The sequence below is a fragment of the Lonchura striata genome, chromosome 4A (genome assembly GCF_050655825.1).
Source record: "Lonchura striata isolate lonStrDom1 chromosome 4A, ASM5065582v1, whole genome shotgun sequence".
In the NCBI taxonomy this organism is placed as follows: domain Eukaryota; kingdom Metazoa; phylum Chordata; class Aves; order Passeriformes; family Estrildidae; genus Lonchura; species Lonchura striata.
In genome coordinates, this window is record NC_140742.1 from 961,867 (window position 1) to 979,912 (window position 18,046).

The 18,046-nt window shown below is 54.3% G+C and overlaps 1 protein-coding gene across 8 annotated transcripts in view; it reads right to left on the reverse strand.

Moving 5' to 3' along the window:
• ATP11C (ATPase phospholipid transporting 11C (ATP11C blood group)) overlaps positions 1-13,850 on the reverse strand; it is a 54,034-nt gene extending 40,184 nt beyond the window's left edge. For 7 of the 8 annotated variants that reach the window (XR_014952516.1, XM_077786457.2, XM_085570968.1 and 4 more), the window contains exon 1: positions 13,694-13,850. Coding sequence is in view for 7 of the 8 variants with exons in the window: in XM_077786457.2 (XP_077642583.1) it covers positions 13,694-13,720 (27 nt within the window). In the remaining variant the exon portion in view is untranslated. Of the gene's footprint in view, positions 1-2,116; positions 4,015-13,693 lie in introns of those variants that run through there. The other variant, XM_021528497.4, reaches the window with a different exon arrangement.
• Positions 13,851-18,046: the final 4,196 nt, after the last annotated feature.

Sequence of the window (18,046 nt, forward strand, 5' to 3'; positions counted from 1 at the left end):
CAAGAAGATAAACAATTGCATTCCCTTCCTGGGCACTTTCTCAGCACTTTCCCTCCCTGGGCTGGAGGCATGGTGTTTGTGTGAGCACTGGGAGAAGCAGAGCTGCTTGTGGGGACCAGCAGTGCCATGCTGGGCACGGCGTGGGGACAGTGCCAGGGAAGCCACGCTGCGAGTCCCACCGAGCTGGAGGATGTGGGGATGCTGGTAGGTGATCCACCAGCTGTACCATATCCCTGCCACCCAGAGGAGCTCCCAGCAGCTGGCAGACACATCACAGCAGCACCAGGACACGGCAGACACCAGGAAGCAAGGGGAGGGAGGGAAGGAGGCATTTGTGAGCACAGCCACCATCCTGTCTGCACCACCTGAGCACCAGCCCAAAGGTGCAGATCTCTCCTGCAGTGACTCAAGCTCCAGTTCAGAGCTCCTGCTCCATCACCCAGCACCTAACCAAGCCGACCAGCGAGCCAACCTCTCAGCAGGGCATCCAAAGCAGATTCCTCCTGCAGGAGCTCAGCTGGAAGGCACCAGCCAGAGGCAGACGCAAATCCCAGGAGATAAAGATGAGAGGAGCGAGGCTGTCCTGCCAGGAGATCCCTCCAGCTGGCTGCTGGCCTGGCTTTCATGGGACAGGGCTGCTGCAGTAGAGCACCCTTCTCTGCCAGGGAGAAACTCGCACAGGAATGTGCTCTGGCCAATGCTTTGATGTAACCCAACCTTCCCACACTTGCACCTTTTACAAAGCCCACGCTCTGCCAGAAGCAGCAGCTCTGAAATCAGGGCATTAGTGGGGATAATGGCTATTTTCTTATATTGCCCAAACGGAGAAGACCCATGGAAGGTCACCTGAGGCTTGGCATTCCACTCTAAATTCTTCTTGGAGGAGACAAGAACAGGTATGATTTGAAGCTATCAGGCCAGAAGTAAAAATGCCCATGGATACAATTAATAACCCAACACATTGATGACCTGAAGCTGTTGGAGCATTACACAGAGATGGCAGAATTACATTTGCAGCCCACAGCAGTCCCCAAATTCTCTGCCTGAACTTGGGCAGCTGTCCCTTTGTGCCCCTGTCCCATAGAAATGTCCCTCCCCAGCACAACCTCCTGCCCACCCTGGCATGGGGACAGGCTCCTCCTCAGCACCCTCCCCACCTGGGGTGCACCCAGATGGCACCGGGTAAAAGCTGCAAACCTGGGTAAAAATTAGCAAGCCTGGGTAAAAATTAATGGAGTTAGACTGAGTTCAACAGGAGAGCTGAACCTGTGCTCTGCAGCCACCGCTGACAAGGAGCCACTTCAAGAGGACTATTTCTAGGCCAGCTGCAAACAGAGTGTTTAATTATATCCCCCATATGGAAAGCAAGTGTCTGTGCTGCCTTCTGGCCCTGTTTCCAGAAAAAAAAAAACAGCAGCAGAAGTAAAACTAAAAAAACCACCAGCATTTGATTTACTACAGTTCCAGAAAGCACCAAAACCAGAACTAACAAGCAAAAAAACCTTCTCCTTTCATGTTTGCTGATAACTTTAAGCCACAACGTAAACACAAATAACTCACAGAAAACAGATCTAACAAAAACCACAGGCATTTAAAAAAATCATCTGCTAAACCCAGACATTATACAGTACAAGTACAAAGCTCAAACATGTGAATGAAATCACAGCTTATATTAAATATATGCAAAAGAAAGATTAAATCACATTACTTGGCTTCAATCTCATGAATAGTTTAAAGTCTAATTGCTCCTGCATTGTTCCATTTATGATAAAAGTTGTAGAGAAGGCGACCTGATTTACAAAAAAAGCTTGCAAAAATAACAGCACCTCCCAAAACAGTCTGTTCTAGCTCCTGTTTCATTTAGCCTCAGAAGAACAAAGAAAACACTGCCACAGTTTTTAAAAGCCTCCATAAATTTACCGTAACCTCCCCAAAACATCCATCAGCCTCGGGCAGCTGCTCAGCACATCAACCTCACTGCCCAACCGAGGTACTTTTAATTGAGATTTCCTCTTGCCAATTTTCCTATGACTCTTTGTCCTCAGTGACTTCCATGAGGGTCCAAGGGATGCTTTGAGCACACCCTCAATAATTCAGCAGCTCGGACTGTGCTTACCCACACCGACCACATATTCAGGCAGATTCTCCTGATTCAGAGCTCCAGCTATCAGCACCAACCCCAGCACTCCCCCGTGCCTGCATGAAAGGGTCAATAACACACACAGACCTTGGGAAAAACAGCCAGACAACAGTTTATCTGAAACACTGACAGCTCATAGGCCCCCGGCAAGGGCCAGAGGCACTGCCCCACCTCATTTCCCACTGGACGGGACTTTGCTGCTCCTTCCTGAGCAGGATGGGAAGGCTGGTACCTTGGGAAAACAGCAGGTTGAAGTTTAAACCAGCACCCCTTCTCCTGCGCTGGGGCTGAAGCTGCCACTGCTATTTCAGCCAGGGACAGAACACGACCACCAAGCAGTGACCGCTGGGTTAAGCCAGCTCAGGCCAAGCTGGGGCACCCACCAGAGCCCCCAGACCTAAAGAGTGAAAGAGGAGCCTTGGGAAAAGGCTCAGCACCTGGGTCTGCACAGCAGTCAGCACCTGGCGGGGCCAAGAGGCAGAGCTCACCCCTGGGGATGGCACAGCAGACACGCTGAGCTCCAGCACAGCACCAAAGCAGGGCACAGCACCCCCAGACAAGGGCACCAAGTGAGGGGCACCACTCCCATCCCCACGTGCCCTCTGTCCCACACCTCAGCACATGGTGTGGGACCCCCTCCACCAAGGACAGCAGAGCAGCAGAGCCCGGCCACGCGGCGCTGCCTGGAGAAGCTGACTTGGCCAACAAAGCCACTGATAAAAGCAGACATGGCTGGGTGGAGAGAACAGGGAAAAGGCTACTTGAAAGGCTTCAGAAGGGTGGAGAGAGGAAATACAGACGTTTTTTTCCCTAAGTAATAAATTTAAAGGAGAGCCCAGCCCTATCCTGGACTTGAGGAGTGCCATGGACGGGTGACAGCTGAAAAGACCTTTTTTGGCACAGATTTTGTTTTTCCTTCTGGAGGCAGTCTGCCCTCAAACCATGCATGTTCCCAGCAAGCATGTCCCAATGGCTGCAATCACAGGTTCTGTTCAGCAGCACTTTGCACAAGTCAGGCTCACCAGTGATGCAGAAAGCCAAACCCAGGCAGGATCCAGAACTGGGGCAGCATCACTTCAGTGCTGCTGTTTGGTGCAAAATCTGTTGCTCCTGCTCAAGCACAACAACCAACCTCCACAAGCATCTCAATTCTTCTTTTTCCTGCCTTGCTGGCAGTCAGGGTTATGAAACCATTGCTCATCCTGAAATACAGGCAGCAGATCTTTATTTTTGGCCGTCCAAAAGAAAAGTTCGACCAGCATGCCACCAGCATATAAAATTCAGGCTCATAGGAACACTTCAGGCTGGAGAACAGTAAAAGGACTTTGAGTAAGAGCCAAATGTTTTGCAGAGGTCACAAAGCAAATACAACGAGGTCTTCCTGTCTTCAAAACTCTTCCTCCCTCCTCTCCCCAGCTCAAGCTGTGCACATATGTCTGTTCATCAGCAGCTATTTTAGCAGGGCAGCAAGCTCTCCAGAGCAGTGATTTGGCCTGGCAAAAACTGAAATAAGAGCAAAATGGAAAAAAACCTCCCAGTTTGCAACTGTCAGTGCTTGCACCACCCAGCAGAGCTGTAATTTGTTTTCCCGCTGCGGGTTTTCCCGCTGTTTCCTGGTCCCCTGAAAGCCTGAGCTCTTCAGTTATGGAACCAAAAGCCCCTAAATATCAGGTTACCCACCCCAGCTCGGCCAGACCTTACTCTAACCTCTGCCACCTACAAACATTTTGCCCCTTTTTGAGTTTTCCCAGCGTTTCAGGGCCAGGCTGCCAGCTGACTGGCGAGAAGCCCATTTCCCAGAGCACTTTCTTCCCTTTCCCCTGGGAAGCGAGGCTGCCTGGCTGGCACACTGCAGGGCAGAGGCTGCAGGCTGCCCTGCCTCTAGCTCAGCACAGCACCCAGAGCCTGGGCTGGCACCCAGGGCTGCCCGGAGCCATTCCCAGGCCAAGCTTGCCCCAGGGAAGCTGTCCTGTCTCCCAAGCAGCCCCCAGCAGGGAGGGCAGGGCAGGTCCAGCCTGCAGGGGCTCCCCCAAGTCCTGCACCAGCATCCTGGGGTGCCTCAATCCCCACAATGGGTCCCTGAGGTGCCAGCACCTCCCATGCTCCTCACTCTCAGGTTCAGGTCAAGTTTTTCGACTCCCAAACCATAAAAACTGTGGTTTTTTAACTCTGCCCCTTGCTGTACCACAGACAAATGTTTCCACAGCAGGAGCAGGAGGTAAGAGGGAAAAGAGGTAGAAATCACCTACTTCAGCCCTTGCTCCACAGCCAAAATCAGCTCCACGTGCCCCAGCCCACGCTGGGAGAATTTTCATCTCTGGGCACTACAGGGACCAATAGACTCATCCCTGGGGCTTGCAGTCATACCAGGAAACTGGATGATGAAATGCACCCAGCCAGCACAGAAATCCTGCCCATGTGGCCGGGGGCTGCTTATCTGCAGGAAATCCTTTGGCTCCTGCTGTGGCCGGGCTGGGGAAGGCGCAGGGCAGAGGCTGAGAGAGGCTCAGAGCCAGCCTGCCCTGCCCCAGGACAGGGCACACACGCAGGAACTGCACCTCCGAGCCTGGGGCTTCCACCCGAGAGAGATTTTTACCTGTTACATTTTTACTCTATTTAGATTCAAGTAAAATGTACCGCTTTAAGCATATTAAGTAAATATGTAAATAAGTATATAAGTGAAATATAAGTAAATAAGTATATATGCAAAATATGTTTCATCTAGTAACTTTACAACACTAATAAAACTAACTAAAAAAATAAAGTGGATTTCTAAGCTAAAAAGAAATAAAAGACTTTTCAAACCTTGAAACAGACAAACTGACTTAAAAGTTCGTTTTGCACTTTTGTTTTTTGTTTTGTAAAAAAAACCAATCCCAGCACTATAATAAACATACCATCCCTACAAATCTTTATTAAAACGAATTTTAATTTTTCACTGCAACTCCCACCAGCTGCAGTGAGCCCATCCCGTGCTGGAGAGCATCCCTGGGGATGGCTCAGCCACCTCCAGCCCACCAGCCTCTCTCCCTAGCCAGGCACCAGGACCAGGGCGTTCCTCTCTCCCAGCACCAGCTCCTTCACCCAAGGCCTCCCGGGTCTGCCTCCCACCCTCAGTGGTACCTGGCAGGTGCAAAGTCCCACTTCCATCCATTTAACATGGAAATGATGTGCTCCACAACATGAATTTGGCTGACAGGAGGACAACAGCCCCCGGGCATCGCAGCTCATTTTACTGCACTCCCTCCCTGAGCAAACAAGGTATGAAAAAGTGAGCTGTAAGGAAGGAGGAGAAAACAAAAAGAATAAAAACCTTCCACAACTCAGGCTGAACAAAGTGGCATGCAAAACACCACCCAAAGCAAACAGAAAAAAAATTAATTAATACTGCATTTCAAGGGTGGCTTTGCAGCCCCCAGAGTGCAGTCTGAGTCCCTGCAGATAGCAGCTGCTTGGCTTTGGCTGAATGCTGGGGAGGAATTACATAGAAATCATAATAAAAGATGGAAGGGCTGCTCACAAAAGTGATTTTTTTTTCCCCTGTATTTAATTTCCCGGCAGTGAGTTTTTTTTGGTTTTTTTTTCCCCCCTCTTAAGCCAATTGAGACTCCAGCAACAGAGCCCAGCGTCGCTGCAGTCAAGCAGTATTTAATTTGTATTACTGCTGAAGAGATCTGGGGTGGCAGCACCAAAGAAGCACTTCAAATTGTCTGGTCTTGCCTGTTGCACGCCTTACTCAGCTTTTCTGAGTCCTTTACAGCACCAGAAACAGGATCCTTCTGGTCTGCAAATCAGTGTATTTGCCACAATACTGCAAACAAATTGCATCGAGCAAGTGAGCAATGTCTTGTTTCCCACTGGAGCCATCTCACGGAATCTGGGTAAGGCACACAGCACGCTTTGAGACATGCCAGATGAAGAGAGTCTTTGAAAACACACAGCAAAACATTATCAAGCCCTCCATAAGCAAGGCTGGAGTCCTTTCACCAACAGATCCTGAAAAATCAGCTGAAAACAAGAGCAAAAAGTCTGCAGCAAAGCATTACTCAGCAAAGGCCACAATGGAGTTTAGCAGGAATCTCATTCAAGATGGGAAACAGAAAAGAAAAGCTGATTTGAGAGCAAAATGCCCAGCTAGAACAGCCTTGCAGGGGCTCACCCCTCCTTCTGCTGCAGGAGGAAAACAAAAAGCTCTTTACGAACAACTGGATCCCACAGCAAGCTCTCCTTAAGGAGGGCAGGACGAAGCTATCAGTCGGGCTGGATGGCCAGAGAGATCTGCTTTTAGACTAAACGGGCTTCAGCTGGAATTCCATCCCAAAAAACACTACTGAGCTTTGGGAAAAAAACCACTGGAGTCAGCAGGAGGCAACAGGTGCCCGCAGGAACAGGCAGAAGGGGTTGCATAAGGAGCTAAACATTTTAGAGAACATTGGTTCTGATTAGCATCTGTGGCAGTGAGCATCTCTGAGAGCACAGAAATGATGGAGGGGAGGAGAAGCCAAGCCCAGGACAGCTTTTCCCCCACCAGGGAGCCTCAGCATCCAAATGCACTTTGCAGCCATCAGAATGGTGCCCTGTGCCAAGCACTGCCCAGCCTGAGAAAGAGCACAGAAGCAAAAAAAAAAAAAAAAAAAAAAAAAAAAAAAAAATATATATATATATATATATTTAATGCATCTCTGTATATTGCTTATATGCATATTTAATGTGCATACATGCAATGTATGCATATTTAATGCATATATATCTACTGAAGTCACTGCAGCCTCTGGGCAGAACAGGCTTTTCCTGACCCAGCAGCCATGCTGCTGCCAAGGGCAGGAAAGAGGAGACCTTTTAAAAGGGGGAACTTTCAGTTTCCCCAGGCTACAAGTTAGTAAATCAAGCTTTAAAGCACTTTGCCACTCACTGCCATGCCCTGCAGCACACAGGCAGCAGCAGCAGAGTTAAGGCACTCCATGGAACAGCTCCACATCAAGTCCTGGAGTGGAGTTTATTGCAAAAAAGCAGAATACTGACTGCCCACATGAAATGTTAGCCAGTTCTGGCAAGCCTAGCAAGCAAGTCACCGGTGGCATGCTGGATAGCTGAAGACAGCTCAGCAGACTGCAGCATGCAGCTTACACCAGTGCAGCAGGGCTGCAGCTGCCCGTGGAGCCAGCCTGTGGAAAGGGTGCAGGGAGCCTCAGGGGAGCAAACCCACACAGGATTTGTGCACAACCATTTCAACAATAATAACAAATGGCTTACTACCACCAGCACCGTGAGCTGCAGTGTCCTGCAGTCAGCAGGACCCCCGTGACTGGCACTGTCCCTAAGGGCAGGGCAGGCTCTGTCCCTGTGCCCATGTCCCTGTGCCCTTCCTGCTGTGCCCAGCGCTCACAGCAGCCCAGCAGTGAGCTCCCAGCAGTGACCCCAACACCACAACCAGCAGTGACCCCAACACCACAGCCCAGCAGTGACCTCAACACCACAGCCCAGCAGTGAGCTCTCAGCAGTGACCTCAACACCACAGCCCAGCAGTGAGCTCTCAGCAGTGACCTCAACACCATAGCCAGCAGTGACCCCAACACCACAGCCCAGCAGTGAGCTCTCAGCAGTGACCTCAACACCATAGCCAGCAGTGACCCCAACACCACAGCCCAGCTCCCCAAGCCCCCACAAGGTGCAGAATGCTGCAAACCTCCAGCAAACAAGGGAGAACACTAAAAAACCACCACTGAACCTCAATATCACTTGCTAATTGAAGTTGGGGAAAAAAAAAAATCTTGTCTACTTGCAGGAGGTGAGGGAGCTGGCAGGGGCAGGGCTGCAGGGCGTGCCAGGCTGCCCTGGCTCCCACAGCATCACCTGCGGGGCTGCCAGCCCAGCTGTGCTGGCTGGGCAGAGCACAGGCAGGGCAGCACAACACCCTGTGTACAGCACAAAACCCGCAGGGGAAAAAGCAGCCCAGCCTTCCCGGAGCTCAGAAAGCACAGAAACATTTCAACGCCAGCAGCAAGGAGCAGATTTCAGCCTCGATGCAGAGGCAAGGCGTTTTCCAGGATGACCTCGGGATAGCCTGTCCTGGCACAGGGCACGGCTGCTGCCCCTCCCCTGAGCTGGGGACACATTTGGGCAGAAAGCCACCGGGGTGACCGCCCAAGGCACGCAGGAGAACCTCCCCACTGCCCTCCAGCCTCAGCACCCGCTCCCACACGCCACAAACACGGGAAACTCCCCCGAAAAGTCCCCTGAGCAAGCCAGCATCTCCAGGGAAAGGCACACGGGGTAGCAGCACGCTGGCTCACCCTGCGTGCCAGCTGCTTGGAGAACTGCCCTTCCCAGGCACTGCTCGGTGACTCCGAGCCCTGCGGTGCCACTCCTCTGGCAGGCACCTCCTGGCCACAGAGATGTTCCCACCTGCCAGCCCAGCATCTCCTCAGCGAACACGGTGGGATGAACCTCCCGAGGGAACACAGGCCCACAGGGCAGGAATCACACACCGGGATAAGAGATGCAAGCATGGTGCCATGGGAGGAAGATGCTCACAGGGACCAAACCTGCACTGCTCAAAACACCATCACTGGCAGACAACAACTAATTGGGGTGTGAAGGTTTAGGGTGTCTGACTTAGAGACACTGAACGGTCTCCACCAGCTTTGCTTTTAACTAACACTTTAAAAAAATAAATCTCTCCACTAGAGACAGCTACAGCCAGAACACAGCCGTTTTAATCAGAAAGGAAGCACATAAACCAAAAGCAACAGGATGAAATTAAAGGCAAGGCTGAAATGCTTGTTATTAATAGATGCCCTGTTTGCTTTCACAAATTTTATTATTAAAAGCAAATTGCCATGTCTTCAGCTGAAGCTCTGAACCTTTCCTACACAGCCCAGACAATCATCATTCCTCTTAGCAAAATACCAGCTGGGGACAAAAGTGGCATGGAGGGAAGAAGAAAATACAGCCAAGACTCATTTTCCACAGAAAAGTTCCAGTGTGCCACAGGTTTAATTAGAAGCATCACTTATCATTAATGTCTGACCGGTGCTTTCCAGCCCTCCCTACAGCAATTTCCAAATTCCCAAACTCTAACTGAACACATGAACATGTGCAGCTCTTTATCCCAGGCCAAGTTTCTTGGTCGATTTTTATTTGTTTTTAGCTGAATGGCTGAGCTATTTCTGGGAATAAGCTACAGGAGATATTCAAGAGGAAATGGTCACAGGAATTTCACAAAGCCCTGTGTCCCCATTTTCCAGGGAAGGAGCACCACGAAGGGATTGCAGCCCTGAGCTGTCTGCAGTCCCAGCTTCCCTCTTTGAGCCTCCCTGACTTCCCTGTGGGCAAGCTTGGGCTGCCCTGCGGCTGCTACAGGGGAACTGCCTGAGCACGTGGAATGCTGCTAGCGTGCTAAACACATCTCACAAAATAAAACTCCAGCAACTCCCATGAAAATAAAACCCATACTCTTTTGAAGCGTGGGATTTCTCCAAGCAGAACTGTCACCTGGTGTCACGGAGACACCCCAGCCCCAACCTTTGCTGCCTGCAGGTTTTTCACATCCATGAAAACAAAACACTTCCTGCAGCAGCTGCATCAGGTATCTGACATGCAGCCACACTCTCCAGGTGTTAGAGGGCTGGACTGGGAGGAAAAGACAACTCCTACAGCTTCCAGCTCCTAGTAATAAAGATGATTACACTTAGAATAGGAACTGCAATCACACACTAATGTTTGGTTCACACTCTATGGAAAAAAAAAAAACAAGTGTGAAAGTGCAAAAATAGATTTTATTACACACTTGCTGTACATCCTCAAGATGGGAGTGTAAATCTGCATCCTCCACCACAGTCCTGACACCTCTCACACCTCCCTTACCCCCTGAGCTGGGCAGGGACAGCCCCACACTGCCCAGTGCACCCCAGGGGCTCTCCCCATCCGCCCCGTGCCAGTGGGGAATTTACTTCCCATCTAAAAAGTGACTTTGGGCCATTTCCCTTTTTCAGCCATCTGAGTAGGTCTCGGTGAGAGATCTTCCTCTTCTTGCAGGGTCCCAGGCAGGAGCTGCCCCACAGGGCCCCATAGCCCAGTGGGTACCCCCAGTGCTGGGAGAAGGGAGAGAGCATCCCTGCAGCCTGTGACAGGGCACAGGGACAGCCATGCACACCCACCTGAGAGGCTCCTTCCCCCAACAGCGCTGAGAGCCAGCAGCTCACAGCCAGCCCAGCCCTTGCCAAACACCAGGGATTTACCAGGACCCGGGCTGCAAAGAGGATCAGGCCCCAAGGTACTTCATTAAATTGGAATAACACCACTGAGGTCCTATTGTTACACACGGCACAAACACGCCAACAGGAGAATTTTGCTCCCAGTTACAGACTGTTTGTTGTTTTCTTACTTATCCCAGGTTTTGAGCACAGAGAGCAGAGTACCAGAGCAAGGAGCTGCACTGACTGCAGAGGCAGGAGAGCCAGGAGAGAGCAGCAGCCCGGGGCTCAGCCAGCACAGGCACCCCAAGAGCAGGGAGAGCACCCTGGGGTGCTTCACCCACCGCCCCAGCAGCCTTCCTGCTCCGTGAGCAGTCACAGCTCCCAGACTGGCCTTAAACAAAAGCAAATCGGGAGGAAAAGTGCAAACAATGAGGACATCAGCAGCTTCTCTTTCTGCATTCCTCACTTATCTCAGAGCAGCCTGGCGGGCACTGGGCACTGCCCCAGCCCGGGCAGAGCCGTGGTGCAGAGCTGCACCCCAGGGCACAGCTGCCTGCAAGAACACAGGGAGAGCAGCGAGGACACACACTGCCCTGGATGCAGGACAGGGGGACACAGCCCTGACACGGGGGGACACTGACACGGGGGAACAGGACGTGGCAGTGCCCAGCAGAGCCAGCCCAGCCCTCCCCTGGACACCCTCACACCTCCCCACTCCACTCCAGCACCCTCCCACAACAGCCCTACGAGCAGCAGGAGACTAAAAATACGACTCCAGTGCTAGAATCGGTTTCCAAAAACGAATTAAAGTTATATTTCAAGTTGACAGTATCTCCTAAAAGTGGATTAACCGTGGCAATTCAACGCCACCTCCCCGCAGTGATCCCAGCCCCACTCCTCCTTCGACAGGGATTATTTCAATGGTGCAAATCAAAGTTCAGAATCCAATTTGTTTCTGCAGAGCATCAGTCTGTGCCCGCAGGTAGCTATGCAGACCCACAGGCCCCACTCTACCCTTCCTGCTCTTTTTACCATCCCATTTCATTCCCTATCCAGGATAAGCATTTATAGGAGGGGAAAACAGAGCCACAGTCATGCTGATAGGGCAAATCACGTCCATTGTGTCTAAGCTGTGAGTTACAATTGAAAACAGGATTTTTACTATCTGTTGGTATTTATGAGCCTCGGGCAGAGACCACACAGTGGAGAGGTTACAGTCTTTGTCTGCGTAGCCCTATGGGATCCTAAGTGTCAGAAAATGTGCAGCCTTTGATAACTGCAGTGAATTTCTGCAATGCCACGGCCACAAGTGCATCCCTTGAAGCCCAGCACTGCCCACCAGGACTGAGGGGGGGACAGCCCCACAGAGACTGGCACACGCTGCCCTCTCCCCCAAGGAGCAGGAGGGACCCAAGCCTGCCGTGGCACCCAGCTGCAGGGCTGGGGACAGGGCAGAGCTGCAGCAGCGTGGCAGGAGCTGCTCTATCAGCCCAAGGCTGATATGGGGACCCACACCACTTGCACCAGCCTGATAAACTGCTCCTTGCTGCTGAAATGCTGCTCACAAAGCCAGGAGGTGGACACAGCGTCTAAACCCCCGCACCAACGCTGCAGCTGACCTGGCACGCTGTCCTGGGCCCTGAACAGAGCTGCTCCTCAGCCAGGAAACCTCCTCCAGCCAGAAAACCTCCTCCAGCCTTCCAGAGAGGTGCTGCAGCAGCTCGCTCCTGCACAGAGCATTCGGAAATACCCGGGCTGCGCTCGGGGTGCTCTTTCTCCCCAAAGGACTTCACAGCCAGCAGCACCGACCATCCCCTGCCCACGCCGAGGGACGCAGGGAGGTGCCACAGACCCCGGGCAGGGCAGGGAGGGTGCTGGACCCAGAACCAGGCAGGCAGCTCCAGTTCTCCGCTTACAGGAAGCAGCCACCTAAAGAAGCCTTTAGCTGAACTCGGGGGAGATGCCTCAAACCACAAACGCCTCTCGACAGGACTGGGACAAAAACTCCTGCTCGGGTGGGTGGGGGAGCACTTAGCGCAGAGCTGAACTCAAAGGGCATCAAAGGCACAAAGTCAGGGCACCGAGTTTCATCTGATCCATCTGTCCCCAGGCTGCAAAACAATGCGTGTGCTAGGTGTGTTCTGCACAGGGCTAACCCAGAGCCTGCAACAGAAACACAGCCTGGATAATCAACCCGAAATCAAAACCCCGAGCTCCGCAGAGCCGCCTCCAGACTTGAAAAGGCGGTTCGGAGTCCCTTGTGCTGGGAGCCTGGGAGTGTGGCACCCGTGTTCGGTGGGTAAAAGCGGACAGCAGAGCGTTCTCCCGGCGGCTCCCGGGCAGAACCCACCGCGGGCAGAGCCCACCGCGGGCAGAGCCCCGCCGCCCCGGGCAGAGCCCCGCCGCCCCGGGCAGAGCCCCGCCGCCCCGGGCAGAGCCCACCGTGGGCAGAGCCCACCGCGGGCAGAGCCCCGCCGCCCCGGGCAGAGCCCAACCCGGGCACGGCCCCGCCGCCCCGGGCAGAGCCCAACCCGGGCACGGCCCCTCCGCCCCGGGCAGAGCCCACCGCGGGCAGAGCCCCGCCGCCCCGGGCAGAGCCCCGCCGCCCCGGGCAGAGCCCCGCCGCCCCGGGCAGAGCCCACCGCGGGCAGAGCCCCGCCGCCCCGGGCAGAGCCCACCGTGGGCACGGCCCCGCCGCCCCGGGCACGGCCCCGCCGCCCCGGGCACGGCCCCGCCGCCCCGGGCAGAGCCCACCGTGGGCACGGCCCCTCCGCCCCGGGCGGGCTCCGGCAGCGGCTCCGGCCCCGCGGGGCGCTCGGGCTGTGCCCACACCGCGCCCGCCGCCCCAACTCCGGCAACTTGGCTAACTACGCACTGCGCAATCGGGAACGCCGCCGAACGAACGGCAGCGCCCGGAACCGCGGCAGAACTGCGATTTTCGCGCGTTTGCTGTGGAAAAGGAAACCGTGAGTAATTACAGAGCTCTGCCAGGCAGTGAGGTCACGGTGCGATCTCCGAGCAGCCCATGTGGCAGCGGGAAGGGCCGGGGATGCACCGGGCGGAGCGGCGGCGGGGGCACAGCCCGCATCCCGCCCAGGGCAGGAGCAGCCACGCGGTTCGGGGAGCGCGCTGCCGGCCCGGGGGAGTCCCCGAGGCACGTTTTGGGAGGAAAAACCAGCGTCTGGGCTCGGGCGGCAGAGCAACTCCCGCAGGGCTCGCAGGCTCGCACGGAGCCGGCGCTGCGGGCCGGGGCGGACCCCGCGGGGAGGGGATGCGCCCCTCGCCGAGCCCCGGCGCCCGGCAGAGCGAGAAGAACCCCGAGCCGCTCCCGCCCGCGCCCCGGCCCCGCACTCACCAGGCGGCTCAGGCTGCGGCGGAGCATCGCGGCGGGGTCACCGCCGCATCCCGGCCCGGCCCGGCCCGGCTCGGCTCCTAGCGCGGCTCCGGGCCGCGCCGCCGGCCCCGCTCCGCCGCCCGCCCCATGCCCGGCCCGGCCCGGCCCGGCCCCGCTTTGTCCCGCCGCGCTGGAGGCGGCGCCGCCCCGGAGCAGCCTGGGAGCGCCGCACGGCCCGCGGCCGCCGCCAGGGGGAGCCACTGCGCCCGCCGCGACACGCGGGACGGGGACAGCGGGGACGGGGACATGGGGGGACAGCGGGGACATGGGGGGACATGGGGGGACAGGGGACACGCGGGGACACGCGGGGACACGCGGGGACACGGGGACACATGGGGACACATGGGGACACATGGGGACACATGGGGACACATGGGGACACATGGGGACACATGGGGACACATGGGGACACATGGGGACACATGGGGACACATGGGGACAGCCTCACCCCACCAGACGCGCTGCCATCCCCTCCCCACCACTCGTCCCCGCTGCAGGCCCCTCTGCTGTGCCGCTGGCATAGGACGGGTTTCAGTGGAGCAGACCCCAAAGTCCCTCGCCGTCCAGCCCCTCTCCTGGCAGGGACACCTTCCACAAGCCCCATCCAACCTGGCCTTCAGCATCCGCCCTTTTCTGGACAACCTGTGCCAGAACACTCTCAGGGGGAAGAATTTCTTCCTAATATTTATTCAAAACCTGCCCCCTTTCAGTTTGAAGAGGGCTACCCCTTGTGTGACCTGCCCAAAATGTCATTCCCCCTGGCCCTATAGCTACATGCCCCATTAAAAGTGCCTGTCCCACTTCAGGCCCTGGCAAGGACTCCAAAATCTCCTCAGAGCCTTCTCTTCCACAATCTGAACCCCCCCAGCTCTCTGAGCCTGTCACTGTATCAGAGATGCTCCAGCCCTTGGGGCACTTTGTGGCCACTTTGGAACTTGCTCCAGCGGCTCCACGTGGCGCTGTGGGCAGGGATGTCACGGGTGGAATGGGGGCAGACCCCTCCCTCAGCTGCTGGGGATGCTTTTTGGCTTTCTGGGCTGCAGGCACAGTCCTGCCCCTCTGCTGCACAGCCCCAGCCACGGTCCCCACGCTCCAGCAGCCAACATGAACACACCTGGAGCATTTTCCCAAGCCAGGACTGCCCGAGGAGCTGTTTACACTCTCTGGGTACTTTTCCCCACCAGAAACTCTTCCTGCCACGCGTGGCTCAGCCAGGCCAGCCTATTGCAGCCTCGGAGCCCAGAGCTGCCCAGCTCTCCCTGTGCCACTCCTGAACACACAGCACATCCCCTTCGCCGGGCTGGGACAGCACAGGAGGGGAAGCAAAACCCGCCCAAAATGCTTCCTCCAGGGAGCTTCTCCCTAGCCGAGCAGGCACAGAGCATGAGAATATCACTGTAAACCACCAAAATGAAAAAGACGAGATGTAACAAAATCGACATGGTTTTGTTATGTTTTCAACACCAAGTTGAAAAAGACAACATGGACTCTAACAAAATCTACATGTTTTCATTATGTTTTCAACATCAAATTGAAAACGATGAGATGTAACCTAAAAAAAATTGACATGTTTTTGTTATGTTTTCAACATAAAGTTGAAAAAGACAACACAGACCCTAAGAAAATCGACATGTTTTCATTACGTTTTCAACATCATTATTGCCTAGAAATAAAGCAGCCTTTTCTGGGGGAATATCCTCTGCATCAGCACAGGGAATTTTCTTGGTGCTGTCCCCTGCTAACAGCTCCAAGCAGCTCCAGGAGCTGCTCCTCGACCCCAGCACCAGGCACCCCTGCCATTGCAGCAGCTTGCACTGCTCCCGTTTTAGAGGCAACTTCTTACTGGAAACGGAGCAAACCTCACCTTGTGGCACACAGCTGGGCCTGGGGAGCACCCGGCAGCTTCCAGAGGCCTGGAAAACACAGATTTTCCCCTTTGCATTTCTAAAGTGAAAACAGCATCATATTGCTCTGACTGAGGCTAAATCCAGTCACATTTACTGTGCAAAGCACCCGTGCAGCTGTGCTGTTACTCACCTTTCCACACAAAGGCCTAACCACAACAGAGGAAACCAGAAAACAATGCCAGGCACTTTAAAATAATGAATGGCAATTGTTAAACACCTTTATATAATGCCTAACCAGTCTGCTGTAGAGTCCCTCCCCACAAAGCACCAACGCTGCCCTGCAGCTTTTGCCTTGCTGGTTGGGTATTTCCCCGATGTTTTTCTGGCCTCTTTGTGTTGGCTGGAAGAGGGAGCTGCTGTTCTCAGGCATTTGTCCTGTTGCAGGGCTCTGTGGCAGGTGCTGAGCAGAACAGCCCTGCCCAGTGCACCAGCAGCCTTTGGGGTTTGGCCCCTGCATGTTGCCAAAGGCCAAGGCAATCTGGCTTACCTGGCCCACAGGAAAATAGCTTTATTCTTCTGCTCAGTATGGTGCTACAGGTACAGCTGCTCCTCACCGTTCACCAGAATTCATTGATCAGGAGAGCTGCTCTCACCGGCAGAACCCATGCAGCTGCACTTGTCCTTACAATTCCTGTGCCATACAAACTGCAGCCCCTACCCAGTTTAGTTTGAAATTACTTAAATTTTTTAAGGTTTGCTGGGATTAGAAGCAAAAAAGCAAGACTTGGACTGTGATACAGAACTAAATTAGGTAATTAGCTTCAATGCACTGGCACCAGGGACAGAGACCCTTTCCCAGGGAGTTCTCAGAGGAAATAAGTGCAAGCAGAGCTGGGAAGAGCCACAGGTGAGTTCCTGGTCTCCCAAACTCAGCCAGAGCAGAGCCACAGTATCCTGCTGTGAAGCTGAGTGTTTAAACCCATCCATCTCCTTACAGTGAAACCAAAGGCAGGGTTTCACTGGGGAAACCTGGGCAGCTGTCACTGCTGCTGGCACAGAGGCTTGGGGCAGCAAAAGCCGGTGTCAGCAGGAACCAGCCCCGCAGGGAGGGAGCACACAGCCCTGACTGGGCTTTTGCAGAGCCTGGAACCGCCCGCACGGCTCCACCGCTGCCCTGGTGGCAATTCTGCCGGCTCACGGTCCTCAGCAGGGAAATCTGTCTGAATGCGGCTTTTAAAGCCTCGCCCAGCGGGGCTGGGCGGAACCAGCGTGCCCTGCCCAGGAAAGGGTTCTGTGTATTCTGAACAATTCGTGCATATGAGAAACAGACGCATGAAATACGTTATATTAGAAATATTCCTCTAAGTTCTCTTAAGCACTCAAGCCGGGGACGGGAAGGTCTCTTCACGGTATTTCCAAACCGCAGCTGGCAGCAGGGAGAAAAAGGAGTTAAATTTGCAAACGAATAAACGTGGCTTACAAGGAGATGGGTGAAACGTGGCTTACAAGGAGATGGGTGCTTCTCCAAGGTGACCGGAGGAACACCCAAGTGATGAATGGTCGATAAATATCTCAGCTTGAGATAGCCAGAGCCATCAGGAATGCGCATCCCAATGCCAAATCCCAGTAAGTCCTGACCGGTATACATCGCTTCCCGGCAAAGAAACGACATGAATATGTGAACTGTTGCAAAGGAGAAAAACCCTGTCTCAGGCAGAACAGACGGCGGAAGAGCCGCTGGGCCGAACCGTCGGGGTGAACATTGCAGACCCTGCGCTGCCCACGCTTCGGCACCGACCTTTGATTGTGGTTATCTCCGACCGAGTCTGGGTCGCGAAATAAAAATCTATTTGGATTAATTATTACATTCGGCTTGATCATTTTTACCTCTAACAGAAGGGACCACAAGGGGCAGCTCCCTCTCCCAGGGGAGCTTTGCACCATGCAGCTTGGTTGGAGTCCACGGCCACTTCAGTTAGCACGAAAATGAGCGCAAGAAATCCAGAGCGTGAGCGCTGGGCACACTGCAACCAGGGCGACCCGAGGGAGCGCCCCGAGCACCTCAGAGCCTGGGGAAATCCATCAACTCTCTCACGAAAGCGTTCTCCTGCCCTTGTTTTGGCTGTTCAGGTGATGGGGCTTTTCTGAGTCCGGTCCTTAACGCGCCAGCCCTCCCCGCCCTGTGGGCTTTATTCCTTAAACACTTATTTTTGCAGCGTTCTTTGCTTCTTCTGCCATCGTGTGGCCAGTTGGAGGATAAAGAGCAGTCTGTAAAACAAGCAATCGGCTTTCCGTGTCTTCCAAATACCCTACGGATTTTTATGACATCCGGTGTCCCATGAAGTCCATGGGGACACATTACTTCTCACCCAGGTCCTTCCCACCGGACGGGTACTACGGGTTCGCCTTTAGAGTCGCTGCAGCTTGAAGTAGGTCTCGTTAATCCAGTGTAGGGTGGGAGCTGATT